This window comes from Anoplolepis gracilipes, chromosome 2, assembly GCF_047496725.1.
Source record: "Anoplolepis gracilipes chromosome 2, ASM4749672v1, whole genome shotgun sequence".
NCBI classification, from domain to species: domain Eukaryota; kingdom Metazoa; phylum Arthropoda; class Insecta; order Hymenoptera; family Formicidae; genus Anoplolepis; species Anoplolepis gracilipes.
Window position 1 is genome coordinate 8,527,309 of NC_132971.1, and position 15,787 is coordinate 8,543,095.

The window sequence follows — 15,787 nt, forward strand, 5'->3', positions numbered from 1 at the left end:
GGTAAAATATTTTGACTATACATTTACACAGAAGGAAAACGATAAAAAATGCAAACCTTTTGACATTTTTTTATTTTAACTTTCTTTCTCAAACATAAAAAATATATATTTAATTTGTATATATATAACAAAATATAAATACATCAAAAATTTATTGTTATATGTATATTAATATTGACATTTAATACATAATAATAACATTGATATTTATAATACATTTTCTTTTTTTTTCAGGAAACTCAACAAGTCTAATAAAATAGTATCATCTTTGTTGCCCTCCCACTGTTATTTTCCGGTATTGTATTCATGGCTCATAACCACACATATAATGATAATGTAGCTGCAAATGATACATTTTCATGGTTGGAGTGCTTTTGACGACGAAAGAGAAAATACGAATGCCAGACGTCCGTGGTCCGTGTCCGTATATATCGATTTTGAACCCTCTATTACATCAGATGTTTTAACAACTGAATGACGTCGTTATACAAGAGCGTCGAACAAAATTTTGCTTTGTTACTTTATTTTATTAATTGTCTTTTAACATATTATTTCTAGATCATGCCTACATAGCAAAAAACTTATAAAAATAGTAACATAAAATATATAGTTACATAATAAATATTTGTTCTAAAAAAATCTCTAAAGAAAAAAAATTTATACATAACAGTTACCTTTATTATAATTTAAACATGTAATGTTCCAGAAAAGAAAGTTTATTTATTTTTCTTCTTTTTTCTCTTATAAAGAGAGACAGAAATTATACAAGAAAATGTGTGAAAACATATTTTATATATAACGTTATATATTTATATATAATTATATATAAATATTTTTCCCGAGATGTTAAATCAAAGAGAGAAATTTACTACATGTTTATACATATGTCTAGATGAAAATCACGAAGAACAAACGCGTTGAACAGTTTAACAATTATAAAAGTAGAAATAATTATTTCTACTTATAATTATCAAACTGTCCAATACGTTTAAAAAATAAATTTATTTTCGAAATGCAATGAATGTCAGAGATGCTTTCGGAAGCGTACATATATTGCGCTTTGAAAATTCAAATAAATTGAAGGAAAGATAATTTGCCGCGCAGACCCCAACAAGATAGCTACGGCCCTGACTGTTCGCACGACTACTAGTCGCTCCTACCTACGCTCTGTGCCTCAGTACATGCGGACTCGCCGCGGCGTGCGAATCACATTTTTATGGAAGTGTACATCTTTGTCCCGTCTACATCGCACTTTACAATTCTCATTCATTTCTGTAAACTCGCGATAATCGCGTTCTAACTTATCGATAAATTGATTCGAAAAAAATATATTTATCGCTCTTCACGCAAATTCCTAACAAAACTCGTTCCCAAGATTTAAATCGGCGATCGAAAATCGAGAATCATGCCAGCGGACGCCGAACTCAGCAACCTGCTCAACAGACGGCAAAGGATCAACGACGAACTCGAGGAGGGCAAAGAAGTGAAGAAGCAGTACAAGTTTGTAAACGTTTACACCGAGTTCCATGAGTTGTCGCGTCGCGAAATCAAGCAATACGAGCAAACCTTCAACAGGTGAATGTCTTTTTTTATTTCTTATATTTGCTCGCGTCATCGCAATCGAAAAATATCAACAAGATGATAAGCCGAAGCCGGCTATAACGATACTAAGACGTTTAATAACTCAAGGTTTAGTTTTATTACTTTACAATGAAATTAATTTATGGAACTAAATTTCTCAGATAAAAGATATTTTTTAGAAGATACTGTATTTTTGCCATTATTTTTTATATACCACAGTATTAATAATACCAAATAAATACTTATTATTATATAAATATATAAATATATATAAATATATATATATATATATATATATATATATATATATATATATATATAAATCTATATTTTTCTATAAGTATTTTATCATAAATATTTATTAGAAAATTAGAAAAAGTATTTATATACTATCATAATATAATATATAAATTTGTTTTCTATGTAAATTTTATATACGCTATAAAATGTTTATAGGTAAAACTTTCTCTCTTAACTTCTTTTTTAATCAAAATTAAATTTAAATACTCTTTTATATGACACAAAAGGGACAGTCGCATTTGCTTAAACATATGTGTACATACCTGCGGCTGTTAAATACTCAAGCTATATATAGTGTTATCAACTTAATAGGCGTACTCTGTCTAGTTGCTTATTTTTACGAGTCAGCCTCGAATATACATGTGTAATCAGATGAACATAAATAATTCTTTTTTATATGACGAGATTGATCGTCAGTGGGACAAAATACGCATCGTTAATGGCAAACACTTTAGAATCAATAAACTCGCCTGATTGTAAGCAAACTTATTCTACAATGATATCGCTGACATAATGATTATCAGTCTCTTTCAACGATTCATTTGATGAGTCATGGAATATATCTTTAAGTTAAATGTCTTTTTTAAAGATAGTGCACAATTTAAATAATACTATGATATTTTGTCTTTATATATATTTTTGTATAACATAACGTTTGTATTTTGTTATTTGTTTACAATCATTCTTGTTCATAATATACTGACATACATCTACATTATATTGCTTATACTATTATTTTATTTACGATATGTATCATCCGAATAACAAAAACAATAATATAGATAACAGATAATACAAATAATATGAATAAAAAGAAGTTTAATTATTATACACGTCAGCTCGATTGAGTTTGAAATATTTTAAATTCAATTTCTATTTAATTAACAAATTAGTTTATACAACTGCGTGTTGAGCAGCAGACAATATTATATTAATAAGCTTTGTCTATGATCCGTAGTACAGTTTCTCTTGTCCATCAAATGTTTACATCAGACTGTCTTTGCGAATTCTCGATTGTAAATAGCAGCTCTCTCTCTCTCTCTCTCGCGTGATGTCTCGCGAGATTTTCTAGTTAATCTGATAACATCCCGCTGCTATCATCACCTTAATCGCCCGATCACGCGCGTCTTTTATGATAACAGACTGTGTTACAAAAAACTATTATCTGGGTATTACGGTACGCACATATCGTAATCATTTAACCAGGTTCCAAAAATATAATGCGTGTAATAATCGAAATATAATTTTTGTTCATAGTTTGGTTTGCTTCTAAAAAAAATCGTTATCCTTTCTTGAAAGATAATTCAAGAAAAAATGGATGTCTCCTTTTCGTCCTTGCCCTCGCAATATCTACGAAGATGCCTGAACCAAAATAACCATTCGCCCTGTTCTCTGTTCGCCGCGTTGTCAAACCTGCTACCAGGTTGACTCCGAAATACCTACCTACTCCGAGACACAAAGGGCGTAGATGCCGGGAACCGTGGTGGAGGAGGGGCATGGCAGGAGGCCCGCAGGGACCCTGAGGTCGTCTGCCCTCTTCGCGCAGCTTGCGTTCCTTCTCTCAAAGAAATGCACGTCACGAATCTCTCTCTCGACGTTCGCGGTTTCGTAATGACCGAGCATGCGATTCTCCACGTCTCTGCGATTTTCTCCTTTCTGGGCTCCTTCATCGAAAAATGACATCTCTCCCTCTTTCTGTCTCTCCCTTCCCCTTTTGTGTTTTTCGTCAATAAATCTTTAAAACACTTTACAACCGGCAGAAGAGATCATGGACAGTATCACGGAATAGATGTCGAAGAATTCATTCTTTGTCGAGAGTTCGTAAGAAATTTAAAAAATACGACAAACAATTGAAAAAAAATTAAAAACTAAATTAATAAAATTATAAATTTATGTTGAAAAAAAAAATAAGAAACGGATATCTAAGCGTAATTATTATTAATCTCTAAAGTACATTTATGCGTGAAAAATTTAAATAAAAAATTAAATAAGATTTTCAGGGAATTTAACAGGACTTTTGATTTATTACTCGAAGATTGAACATTAGACATTAATCTGAAGCCTGTGGATATCGAGAAACGCAAATATTTCGGAGAAAATACGTCCTATTCCTACGATTTATTCCTACGAGACTTACAAGCCCAAGTTACAAACGCAACCGGTTTCGTGGCGAAAAGACAAGGACGACTTCTTGGACAAACGCGCGACATAAACGAACAACAATCATCGGTTCTTCCGGATGACGTATCGCAGCATGCACGTGCGCGCTGCAGGCGACAGAGAAATTCTCGTGCCTCTATTGAGAGGTTTTCACCTTGCGGGCATTTAAACAGAAAGGAAAAGTCGATCCTCGATCGAGGTCTGTGTTTAAGTATCAACGTGAAGTTGCATTTCTGAAATAAAACCTTACGTAAGGTGTAAAATAATAATAACATACGAGAATTGTAATGTATATTTAAGATTAAACATTTTCTCTAATATCGCCTGAATAATTATTACTTATTAAACTTAAAATTCGCGTTAATAATGTTTTTGTAATTTTTATATCGACTAATTTTGATTTGATATTTGCTACTTTGTACGCAGTAAAAGATAGCATTTCTCAATTAAATAAAACAAAAATACGACTATTAACATTTTCCGTTATGGTTTATCGATGATTCCTGATACGAACGTGTTGCATCTTCTCATTCCTCTTATAAATACCGAGAAGAACAAAAATAATTCTTCTCTTAATCGGTAACTCGATATATTCATCAGCCAGAGCCATTATATTGTAGGCTAAATATACAACATCTCACTGCGGTTTTAATTCGAAGACGCGATAATACTCGGATGCGTTCACGTAGGTTGACGGTTGTTATCTATCCAACACTTCCTGTACACCAGACACAGATCACAGTCGAAAATGTCTCCATTGAGTTCGTTATTCTCTCGAGAAATTTCCTTCCGGAGATTCACAGGAAGCTCTTTGGAAGGGTTCCGAAATCGGACCAGACCCCTTGGTTGACCCTTTAATCAGGTCGTACATCTCACAGAATTAACTGCTTAAATGTAATTAATTTAAAGAGTTTGAAAGTCAGCGAGACATCCGGTGTCCCAACTGATTGATTGTTTTTTCTAATCTGTATTGTCACGAATACAATATTAATATCCCCTTAATTTAGTCAATTTAATTTCCAACAAATAATACGAATCAATTCTTTAAATAATTTTTGTTATTTCTTGTTTGTCAAATAAATTAATTCTTCTGTATTGTATGCATGTTTTAATATCGCGCTCGGACGTGTGTATTATTAATTTTGAATAGTACTTATACACTTTGGATAAGAGAAAAGTTGTCAAGAGAAAACATATTTATATTATTTATCGAGAAATTTCTATCGCAAAGTGCACTGTGACTTGCGCAAGGTCGAAAGTCGAGGTTTCTACGGCTCGATTGAATGCATGCTTAACTTTCCCTATTACAATGATAGCGCAGTGAGAGATGTGATCGATTCACCTTTATATGTGTACAACGAGACGACGACCTTAACCCTTTCGCTGCTAAAGTAGGTGAATGCATGTATGCATTCGAAATACATGTATTCTCGGAATCGATATCTCCGCATACAATATAATGAATACTTTCCGGAGAACAGGAAATACTATTTCTGGAAAAATATTTAATATTTTTCCACATAATGCTTTCATAAGATATACATTTTGATAAAAAATATTTTCATACCGAGTTATTTGCTAAGGAATAATTGAGTAAAAATATTTTGAAAAATTTTAAGAAATTTTTTAAATTTTATCTTTCTTTTTGTTTAAAACTAAAAGAAAAAAAAATATTTTTAGACATTTCCGTTGCATTGGCATCGCAAACCGTTATTCTTCATGGCTGTTCTCGAAGAAATCGCGCGTTCCGAATATATAAACAGCACAAGAATTTATTCTACAACTCGGCTCGGCGATGAAAGGTGTACTCAGTATTTCTATCAGCAACACCGCTAGACATTTTAAATAATGTTTCATTGATGGGAAAAGACATAACATTTCACGGACGGTGTTTGTCCCTACTTAGGAAACACTTCCACGGCTCATACAATGTGCGATGAGATTTCTTTAACCTCGCAGAATTCTAATTTGTACTGTATATAAACATTTTTCTTGCAATCTCACATATTAGTCAGTCCTATATTCTTCGCAAATGAAAGATGTCAATTAGCTATTAAAATATGAAAACATTTAGAATAAGAAGAAAATATCTGATATTTTTTTTTATTTAAAAGAAGGTAACAATAACTTTTACTTTTGCGACAGAAAATAACACACTTGTCACATGTGCGATAGTTAACGAAAAAGAAGTTGATTAATTATTAAATCTTCATCATTGTTTTCAGAGCAGATGTAGAACATCAATTTCATCTGAATTTTGTTACTCGATGGATACAACATTACTTTGCACATAAAATCAACATTTATTTACAATTTCAGAAAAACAATTTTTTAATAAGACACTGTTTTAATAAAAAAATATATTAATTAATATATCAAAATCTGTTCAAACTTATAAAAGAAGTCAAGAAAATTTTAATAAATAAAATATTAATTAAATAAATTAAATATTTTACTTTCCTTGAGACTATTATTTTGAGTTCTGTTTGAAGCAGCATTTATCATTTTTTTCAATTCAATATTATTGTAGTAAGAATCCCGTAAAAAACTTTTGTTTTTCCTTAACTCTCTCAGAAAATCGTACACGTCAAGGATCATAAATCTCGGTTATACGAAGAAAAAGCACGTACTATCTTCGTCCTTGTTTTCATTCTCAGCGTGTTGCCAATTCGTCGCAATGACGTTCATTATTCCTCGAAGGACCAAGCTTCGCCGTATCGATCTTGGAAAACGAGGATGAATCGGGATCATCGCGTGTCACCTTGACCCGGTTTTCTCCGGTCTTACTCCTGGAAAAGGAATCGCAGAGAAACGAAACGAAAACGAAACACTTACCGTCGAGCCGGTCCAAAACGGAACGATTTCGCGATAACAAGATCAAGAATACATCGGCGTCGTTACGTCGCGATCTAATTGCTTATCTCGCTTATCTATCACATTATAGCAATTAGGAAATGTAAACCGTCAGACAAGAAGACGATTAAAACGCTTTGTTTACTTTTTCGATACATTTCAATACAAATATTTTTAAAAATAAATTTTATATTCATAAAAAAATCACAAATAACATACTTGTTTCTTCACCAAATAATAAATAGTTAAAAAGTAATTTATTTTCTTTTTAAATTGTAACCCGTTAGACCTGAGATCATGGTGAAATAATAACACGATTAACTTTGATTTTTTTTTTTATTTTAATTGAAAGAAAATTTATCTCAATAAATATATATGTATTTATTTATATAGTATTTTCAAACAATACAATTTTTAAGTATGCTTTTATAAAATCAATCAAATCCATTCAATGCGTTAACACTCGCGTTGCATCGGCGCCTCAACACAATTTACGTTGATTGAAGCATTTTACTCAATCGGTTAAAACTGTCTGACGAGAAACAATTTCGACAAGCCGAGTGATTCACAGCAACGTGATTTCGTTTAGAAATTTAATTATAAAGTAACATTTATAAATATCATTTTTCTAAGAATATGTTCACAATTAATCATTACTTATCATTAGTGATTTGAAACATTATGTAATCAGCAGATAATTTATTTTAGATTATAGAAAAAAATTTATTGATTAAAATAGAAAGGTGAATTGATAAAAAGTGCTGATTTTAATAGAACATATTTCACTTACGTATCTATGGCCTTTATCTTTTTACGTCTGTCACTCTTATTGATCACTTTGCTTAACCGTGCTTATAAATATATGACCTCCACCTTTGGCATTCTTCCTTTTTCTCCATGAAATTTCTCTAAACTTCGAGGAAGAAACAGAGAAAAAGAAGAGAGATATTGTAAATATCACACATGTTGATATCTAGCAGATAATTATCTGCAGAAAAATTAGAGAATAATTTAATCATACTATTACTACACATATTTTCTCATCTATTTTGCGTCAAAATAATTGCCAATATTAGTATTTAATTTTCGCTGATAATTACAAAATAATGTTTGGATTATTGCTTATTTTAATGTTTTTCAATATTGACAGATAACAAAATACTAAATTATAATAATATTGAAATTATCTGTCACACGTTATTATACATTATTGCATTTTTAAAACAAAAATTACGTTCTCTGTATGAGAACGAGGAATATACATATATATACTCATAGGACTAAAGACTACAAAAGATTTTGCTCGTGTTTGATTACTAAATACAGCAAGATTCAGGCAAATATTGATCCTTTCAGTAGAACAATTCCTCCTGATTGGAAGGATTTACCATCCAGGTTTCTACCCGCCTACATCGCTCCAATTTCCGGTGCCTCGCAGTAACGTCATTAACTAATGCGGAAGTAATTTCCTTTAATGTTCTGCTCTTCTACACTTTAACGATCATAGATCGAAAATAATGGCGATCTTAAAGTCTCTTGCTTAATTAAAATTATGGCAGAAATACACATATGTATATATGTCATATTCAGGCGGATAAAATCGTGAGAGTTATAGCTAGATATGCCAAACAATCATCGATCCAAATGCGCATGAATGAAACTTGAACTTTGATAATTATATTCACGATAAGTATTCTTATTTTTCCTTTTTTGGAGAATTACATTGATTTTGATCAGAGCTCGTTAATCATGATGACTAAAAAGACTGATTTATTGTGGAAGTGGCTTTCAATTTGCGATATAATTATGTCAATGATAGTGTATATCTGTTATGTAACATAATTGCTCTCTAGATTTATGGCATCGCGATATATGATAACGCAGATTTCAATTCAGCGTATACACTGTTATAACATATATTTCTCGCGTATAGGTATAATTACAGTTTACACATTATAATATATTGTTTTCAAATTAATTAAAATTATAACTATTATATAATATTTATAACTATAGGAATTAATAATATTTATAATTATAGGAATAAATTTATTTTTAGAACTTATTGTAAAGATCGCGATTCTTTCAGATATTTCATACAACAAACTATAACATATATAGAACTCAATTTTACCTACTTCGTGAGATCGCATCGACATATTGGAAAACATCCATCCCATGCCTTGACACTTTCCATCCCTTACGCGGAAAGCGATTACACGAGTTTCCGGCAAAGTAAAGTTGACATCCTGTCGAGAGATTTCGCGAATCTGAATATCGTCAATCATTCCCACGTTTTCCCTCTGTTTTCACTCTCGGCACGTCTAAACGTTCCTCGATAATTAAGAAATACAGATTGATACAGAGATAGAGGCAAGGATTCCCGCACTTCATTTATGCCCCTCATTAATCGTTTATTAATGTCTCACGAAATAATTATGTTCCCTAAACATTCCACGAAATTTGCACACAAAATAAAACCTTTTACAATTTAATTTATTTAAAGAAATGTTAAATATTCTATATTATTTATCGTTGAACAATAAATATTTATATAATAATGTAAATTAATAATAAATATATATTTTTGTATTAATGAATTCCTTGTTTGAGACCAAAATATTTTAATAATTACCTAATAATGTTGAAACTGATGCAAATATAATGTCGCGTATCTCATGTCACTCATGTTTATTAATTTCAATCAGATTGATTCGTCCCACGTACATTCGGTACATTCGGCCGAGCGCTTCCTGAAGGGGTGCTTTCCATACGAGAATTGTGCATATAAAATTACACGGCTCATTGTTTCTAACACGGATGTGAATGCGATACAGTTAACCTTTAGCTCACGTACGCCCACATTTTTCCACGCGTAGCAAGAGAGTGAAATTAATAATGTCAAGCACTTAGGCAGTTATTTTCGATGATTGTACGACGTCATAAGTGCCATCGAAATAAATCATTTCCGCTTTTTGCATTTACGGCGCATGTGATACAACGCGTAATAAAATTCGGTGCCCTCAATGCAAATATCCAGATTATTCTGGACCGAAGTTTTAACGACGCAATGTTTGCATACATATATAAGTCTACATAAATCTCAGCTAATCGGAAAGTCTGAAAGAGCTCACCAAATTAAATTTGACAGTCTGAATCACACAGTTTGAATCTGCTAGATTAAAGAAGAATAGAAAATGCGATTTTTTTTTACAGATAAATATCTTGTTCAACCTATTTTGTGCGCTTTCTATGAGAGAGACGTTCTAGTTATTAAATGTTCTACCTTGTACATTGCGGCCAACGAGACATTGGCTTCGTAATAAATGTGAAGAAAGTCGCGAATGTTAATGACGACCGAGTTAAGACAATCTCGATTACTACTTGGGTTACGAAAAATATAAATGTCATCTAATCGCTAGTCTCTTCTTATAACCGAAGAAAATCTGTAATCTTCTTCAATTGAAATAGTTACTTATAATAAATTACAACAATTTTTTTCTTTTTAGATAGCATTTTCTAATTTTTTTATATAAAAAAGGCGACACCAAATTTTACGATACATAGTCTTATATGAAAAAAATTAAATAAAAGACAAAATAAATAAAAAAAAAGGAATAAAAGATATTCGCAGAAACACGTCTGAAATATATTTGGAATCTTATCGAATATCTAAAATTAAATGTATCAAAGTCAATTACTTTGCTAAATTTTCTTCTAGCTCTTCATTATGCCGTTTTACAGTATCAGACAAGAGTTTAATGTATATCACTTAAAATTTTAATTTAATAATTCAATATATTGATCATGCTATTTACATCAACTTTAATGAATATCACAATGAACATTTTCACTGTATACTTCGTGAAATTATTGAGTTACAACGACGTCAGATTTAACAGATTTCGTTAAAAGACTGATGCCATTTCCTATCTCATCAAGTAATAGTTTCTTGAATTTCACGAAATAGAAAGAAGCTATTTTTGTAGCGACTAGATTGAAGCAACCTTTCTACCGAGTTTTTCAACGAATTCGTTTAATAATCGCGCCTCGTTCGCCAGTAATGATAGTGTCCCGAATTTTTTCTTCCTCCTATAACCTTCGTGCAACGGCATTTAATGACTTGTGATTAGATTGCACACAGTATCGCGATTAACTAGAGGCGACAGACTACAATGTATGTACGACACGTTTAGCTGGGCGTCTCATTGACCAGCATCATCACGATGATTTATTGACGAGTCAATCGCTTAAAAATGTACTCTACTTTAAGCAGAGAAAGGAGGTCGGTAATAAAATTCACCAGTCAGCAGAATAGATTAGCCCTAACCGCATTAGATACCTTATCACATTGTCGATGATCAATCAATAGTTTTATCTATCAGATAATATTTTTACAAATATAACTTTGGCAACTCTATACCTGAAGTTTAAAATTAAAAAATGTTTTGTTAGAATAAAAGTGTGAATAAAAAATAAAACATTCTTTTCGCTTTAATTTTACAATCAAAATGCTTCCATTTTATTTCATTAATTGCACAACTTTATTAGCAGAAAGTTCATTTACAGGTGAAAAAAGTGATACTTCTGAAATATTTCAGATAAAAAATTACGTAATAAAATTTCGAATTTATAGATATTCTGATTCTAATCGATACTTATTGCAGATTCGACGATGGACACGACGGCTATCTCGACCTCACCGAACTGAAGCGAATGATGGAAGTTTTGGGTGCACCGCAAACACATCTCGGACTCAAAGCGATGATCCAGGAGGTCGACGAGGATGGCGACGGTCGTATATCTTTCCGTGAGGTTGGTTTATTTTTACAAACTTTAGAGAAAAATCCCAGACTAATAAACAGTATAAACGAAGTATCAAATATAGTGATTAAATAAATCATTTTTCTTACTTTGAGAAATAGAAAAAATATTTATAAAAAATGACTAACGTAAAATTTATCTATTTGATTGTAATAATATTTTTATTTTATTTTAACATGAAGAATAAAATTATTTAACTTATCATTTTATTTCGCAATAACTATGTATGTTCCAAATAATTAAATAAGTTGATACATAAATATAGTAATAATCTTTTCATGTATTTTTATTAATAAATTGAAATTAATTTTTTCCCAAGAAATAAATATTCATTATTTTTTACACATTATTAAAAAATTATTTTACATACAGTTTATTGAGAATTTTTCAAATCCATTATTGTTAGGTAATAATGTTAGGTAACTGCATTTTACTATTAGAGAGAAATGCCGCAGACAAATGGTTTGGAAATGTGCTGTATTGGTTAGCATACTTTATGCTATTGGCTTTGAATGTGGTCAGTATAAACATAAACCCATGGTCTCTATGATCAGCCTGATCAACATTAGTGCTTCTCGCAACTCTGTTTGCGGTCGTTAAAAGTATTGAACCGAAATAGACTTCACTGTGTGCAGCTTTGCTCTTATCCTGACCATCAAAAAGCACATGCACTGTGCATGATATTTCAGGAAGAGTAACAATTGAAAGAAAATATTTATTTTTAATAAATATTTTTAATAAAATTCACCAATTTCGTGAAAATTTTATTTTATTCTTTAAAAACTTCTTTTCTCTCTTTTAAAGACTATACATTATTTATTAAAAGAAATAATGTACTTAAAAAAGTAGAATTTTAAATTTTTATTTAAAAGATTAAAATTTTTGTTAAATTTTTCGCTCTATTTTTATCATCTTTTCTTTCATTATAGAGTGTTAAATAATATAATTCTGATCAGACTCGCATCTAGATTTATTTATTTGTAGCAAACGCGCATATGTGATATATTATCTGTATAAATAGTAGACCCCATGCAATGTTTAAGCTCACTCACTCACTGAGTATTCGACGATCGTGTTTATTCTCCAGCCATAGCTGTGCGTAAGAGAGGGCACGTTCTATTTTGGTTGCCTACATACGATGGAGTATTTTAACAACTGCCAAACAAGTCTGCCCGCTATAAAAAAATGTGCGAAACTGAAATTCTCCCGTTAGAAGCAAACTTTGCACGATAATTTAAAAAAAATTAACCACACTTGTTTTTATATTTTCTACTGTGAAAAATATGTATATTTGTATAAAAAAGAGTTAAATCTCATAAACATAATTATACATTAATTAATTTTAATTTCAAATATCATATTTATTATAATTTTTAATATTTTATATTTATTTAAAAAAATATTTGTCTCTTGCTTTTAGCTTTTAATTTAAATAGGATACTCTGTAAAAAAAAAGAAAAAAACAAGAAAACATATGCATATATAATCAAAAAATAATTACTAATATTACGCAAAAGTGCACTGAATTTTTAACTTCAGTGTTCAAAAAGCAATCAAATGTAGGCGCGAAAGCATCGGGAGGAGATTAACTTTGCAATCGCTAGCCTGGCAACGGATCAATTATGCTGAATCTATGCAACGTGTTCGAGGGATACCAGACCGTGTGAAATTGAAACTTTCGCTCTTAACGCAATCTGCGTGTACCTCGCTACAACGTGCATGAAACTGCGAAAAAAACCGCAACGTATACGTATCACGTACTATTTCAAGGAGAGTGTCCCGACTTAATACGAGATACACGCGCGCAAAGACAATCGGACTTGACATACCGTATTTCGCAAACAAAGTCCGCGAAATCGATCTGCATACGCGATGCGTGCACGCGCGATTTGCCCCGCTCGACAACCGTGATTCATTGCGTGATAGTCGAGTAGTTTGCTCAGATTACTCACCTTCCTCTTACTCATCGTGGTATGAATTACCGTAAAACGTCCGCGATATATATCCCCCTTTTTCGTCGCATGGTCATTAAATGTTGCAATTTTTAAATTTCTTTAATCACATGAGATTTTTTTATTTTTAACAGATTATTTTTCTGCCTTTTATTTTTAATTTTTATTTCCTAATTAATGCACCAACAGAGAATATTTTAATTAAATAAAGCTGAACAGCAAGGTTTTATTTTATTTATTACTCCTACAATCGTGAGATAAAAAGTTTATATATTTTATATGCAGAATATTTCGAGAGTACATATCTCGAGAATATTAACATAGATTCGAGATCATTCTATTTTCGAAAAACGGCTCAAGTTGAATAATTTATAATTTTTTTTAAAGACATTTTAAAAACTTTTTAAGTATAATCTTTTAAAATCTTTTACGCATCATATCTTTGATGTATTAAATATGTATGGTAAATTTCGTTACAGTTTTTACTGATCTATCGTAAGGCGCGTGCTGGTGAATTGGAACAGGATTCTGGATTAAGCCAGCTGGCCAGACTCACTGAAGTGGACGTTGATGAAGTTGGTGTTACCGGAGCTAAAAACTTCTTCGAAGCTAAAGTATATTTTCCTATTTATATCTTTTCTAAAATAAAAAAAAGATTTTCTGCTTTTTTATATTTTAATAATTTTTTTAAAATATATATTAAATTTTAAGCAAGTTTTTTATATAATTTTAATAAGTGTTTCAGACAATAAAATTTCCTTGGTTTTTAAATATTGTTTATATACTTCTTTATAATTGAACTGTATATTATAATTTTGTACATATTACATATTTAATATAAATTATGTTTAATTCTTTGTTATATTGCAAAAAATTGTTATTTATAATATTATAAAAAAAACTTCAACTCTTGTCTCGTTATTGCGGACGCAACACGCGCACTTCCCATTCACATATGTGTTTATAAATGACACATGGGACAGGCCCAGATAGTTACTTCAGCGTGTCGCCCGCGCTGAAAAAATGCATGCGCGAAAGCGTAACCCGAACGAATTGCATTTCGCACGTGCTCCGATTAACTTTTTTTTTCGCAGATCGAGCAGTTGCGAAAGGCTTCAAAGTTTGAAGATGAGATTCGCATGGAACAGGAAGAGCGAAAACGAGAGGAGCAGGAAAAAGCGGCGAGGCGAGAGCAATTCCGACAAAAAGCCGCGCTCTTCGGCAAATAATTGAACAAAAATTACGAGAGAGCGAAAGTAGCCGACTTGATGTTAGTAGGCAAAAACTGATTAATTTAGATTGCTTAGGTTTATTTCCGCTCGATATTGATGTCGTCAATAATAACTGCATAAACCATTTTAATACGCTCTAAAGCAATGTGAAATTGCGAATTTATTACGGTGACTATTATTAGAAGAAATTCAAAGTGAATAATGTAATTTCCGGTGCTACTAACACACGAAAAACAATTTTATATCAATCGTCTCTAATTTCGCAAATAAACGAATCATTTCCGCGCGTCAACCGATATTGAAATCCCAATTCAGCAAAATTATCACGCTTTCTATATTTGATATAAAAATTGTGTATGTAAAATTTCTGCAATACTGCTTTGAATGGGACAAACGTTAAAGATCTTTCAAAATAAGACGAATAATAATAGCGAGAACGATGCATTTTTTTTAATTGCAACCCAATTTTTATTTTTTGTATATTTATTATTTATAATTAATTTGACGCATTAGCATTTACTCAAAACACTTTTTTAAGAATATTTAATCGTATATATATATCAATTTTTAGAAACTAAATTTAAAAAAAAACTAAATTGATATCTATCATCCTGCACACATATCTATTCTATAGACATATTTTAAAAATTGTTATAGAGTTATTATTTTACGATAAATTGTAAATCACAGATAATGCGCAAACTATTTTTACTTACTTTTTTAATAGCAGTTTTCATGATAATGATCATATATAATATTGTTATAAATAATAATTAATGGTGCTAAACAAAAAAGTTATATAGGAAAAGATTAAATAATAATTACATAAAATGTTTAATATATTTACATATATAAATGTTAATGCAGATAGAAAGCAAATGTCAA

At 30.9% G+C, this 15,787-nt stretch overlaps 1 protein-coding gene across 1 annotated transcript; it reads left to right on the plus strand.

Annotated features, from left to right (window-relative positions):
• Positions 1-1,163: 1,163 nt before the first annotated feature.
• Positions 1,164-15,349, plus strand: Swip-1 (EF-hand domain-containing protein D2 homolog Swip-1). Its single transcript, XM_072911660.1, has 4 exons — positions 1,164-1,575; positions 11,562-11,709; positions 14,150-14,284; positions 14,765-15,349. The coding sequence occupies exons 1-4, from the start codon at positions 1,406-1,408 to the stop codon at positions 14,897-14,899; spliced, it is 588 nt and encodes a 195-aa protein (XP_072767761.1). The 5' UTR covers positions 1,164-1,405; the 3' UTR covers positions 14,900-15,349.
• Positions 15,350-15,787: the final 438 nt, after the last annotated feature.

What these genes read in the sequence shown, in the direction of transcription:
- Swip-1 (XM_072911660.1), top strand. Translation starts at nt 1,406, where the DNA reads ATGCCAGCGGACGCCGAACTCAGCAACCTGCTCAACAGACGGCAAAGG. An exon ending in GTCGTATATCTTTCCGTGAG is followed by an intron (nt 11,710 to 14,149) that starts GTTGGTTTATTT and finishes ATTTCGTTACAG; the next exon opens with TTTTTACTGATCTATCGTAA. An exon ending in AAAACTTCTTCGAAGCTAAA is followed by an intron (nt 14,285 to 14,764) that starts GTATATTTTCCT and finishes TTTTTTTCGCAG; the next exon opens with ATCGAGCAGTTGCGAAAGGC.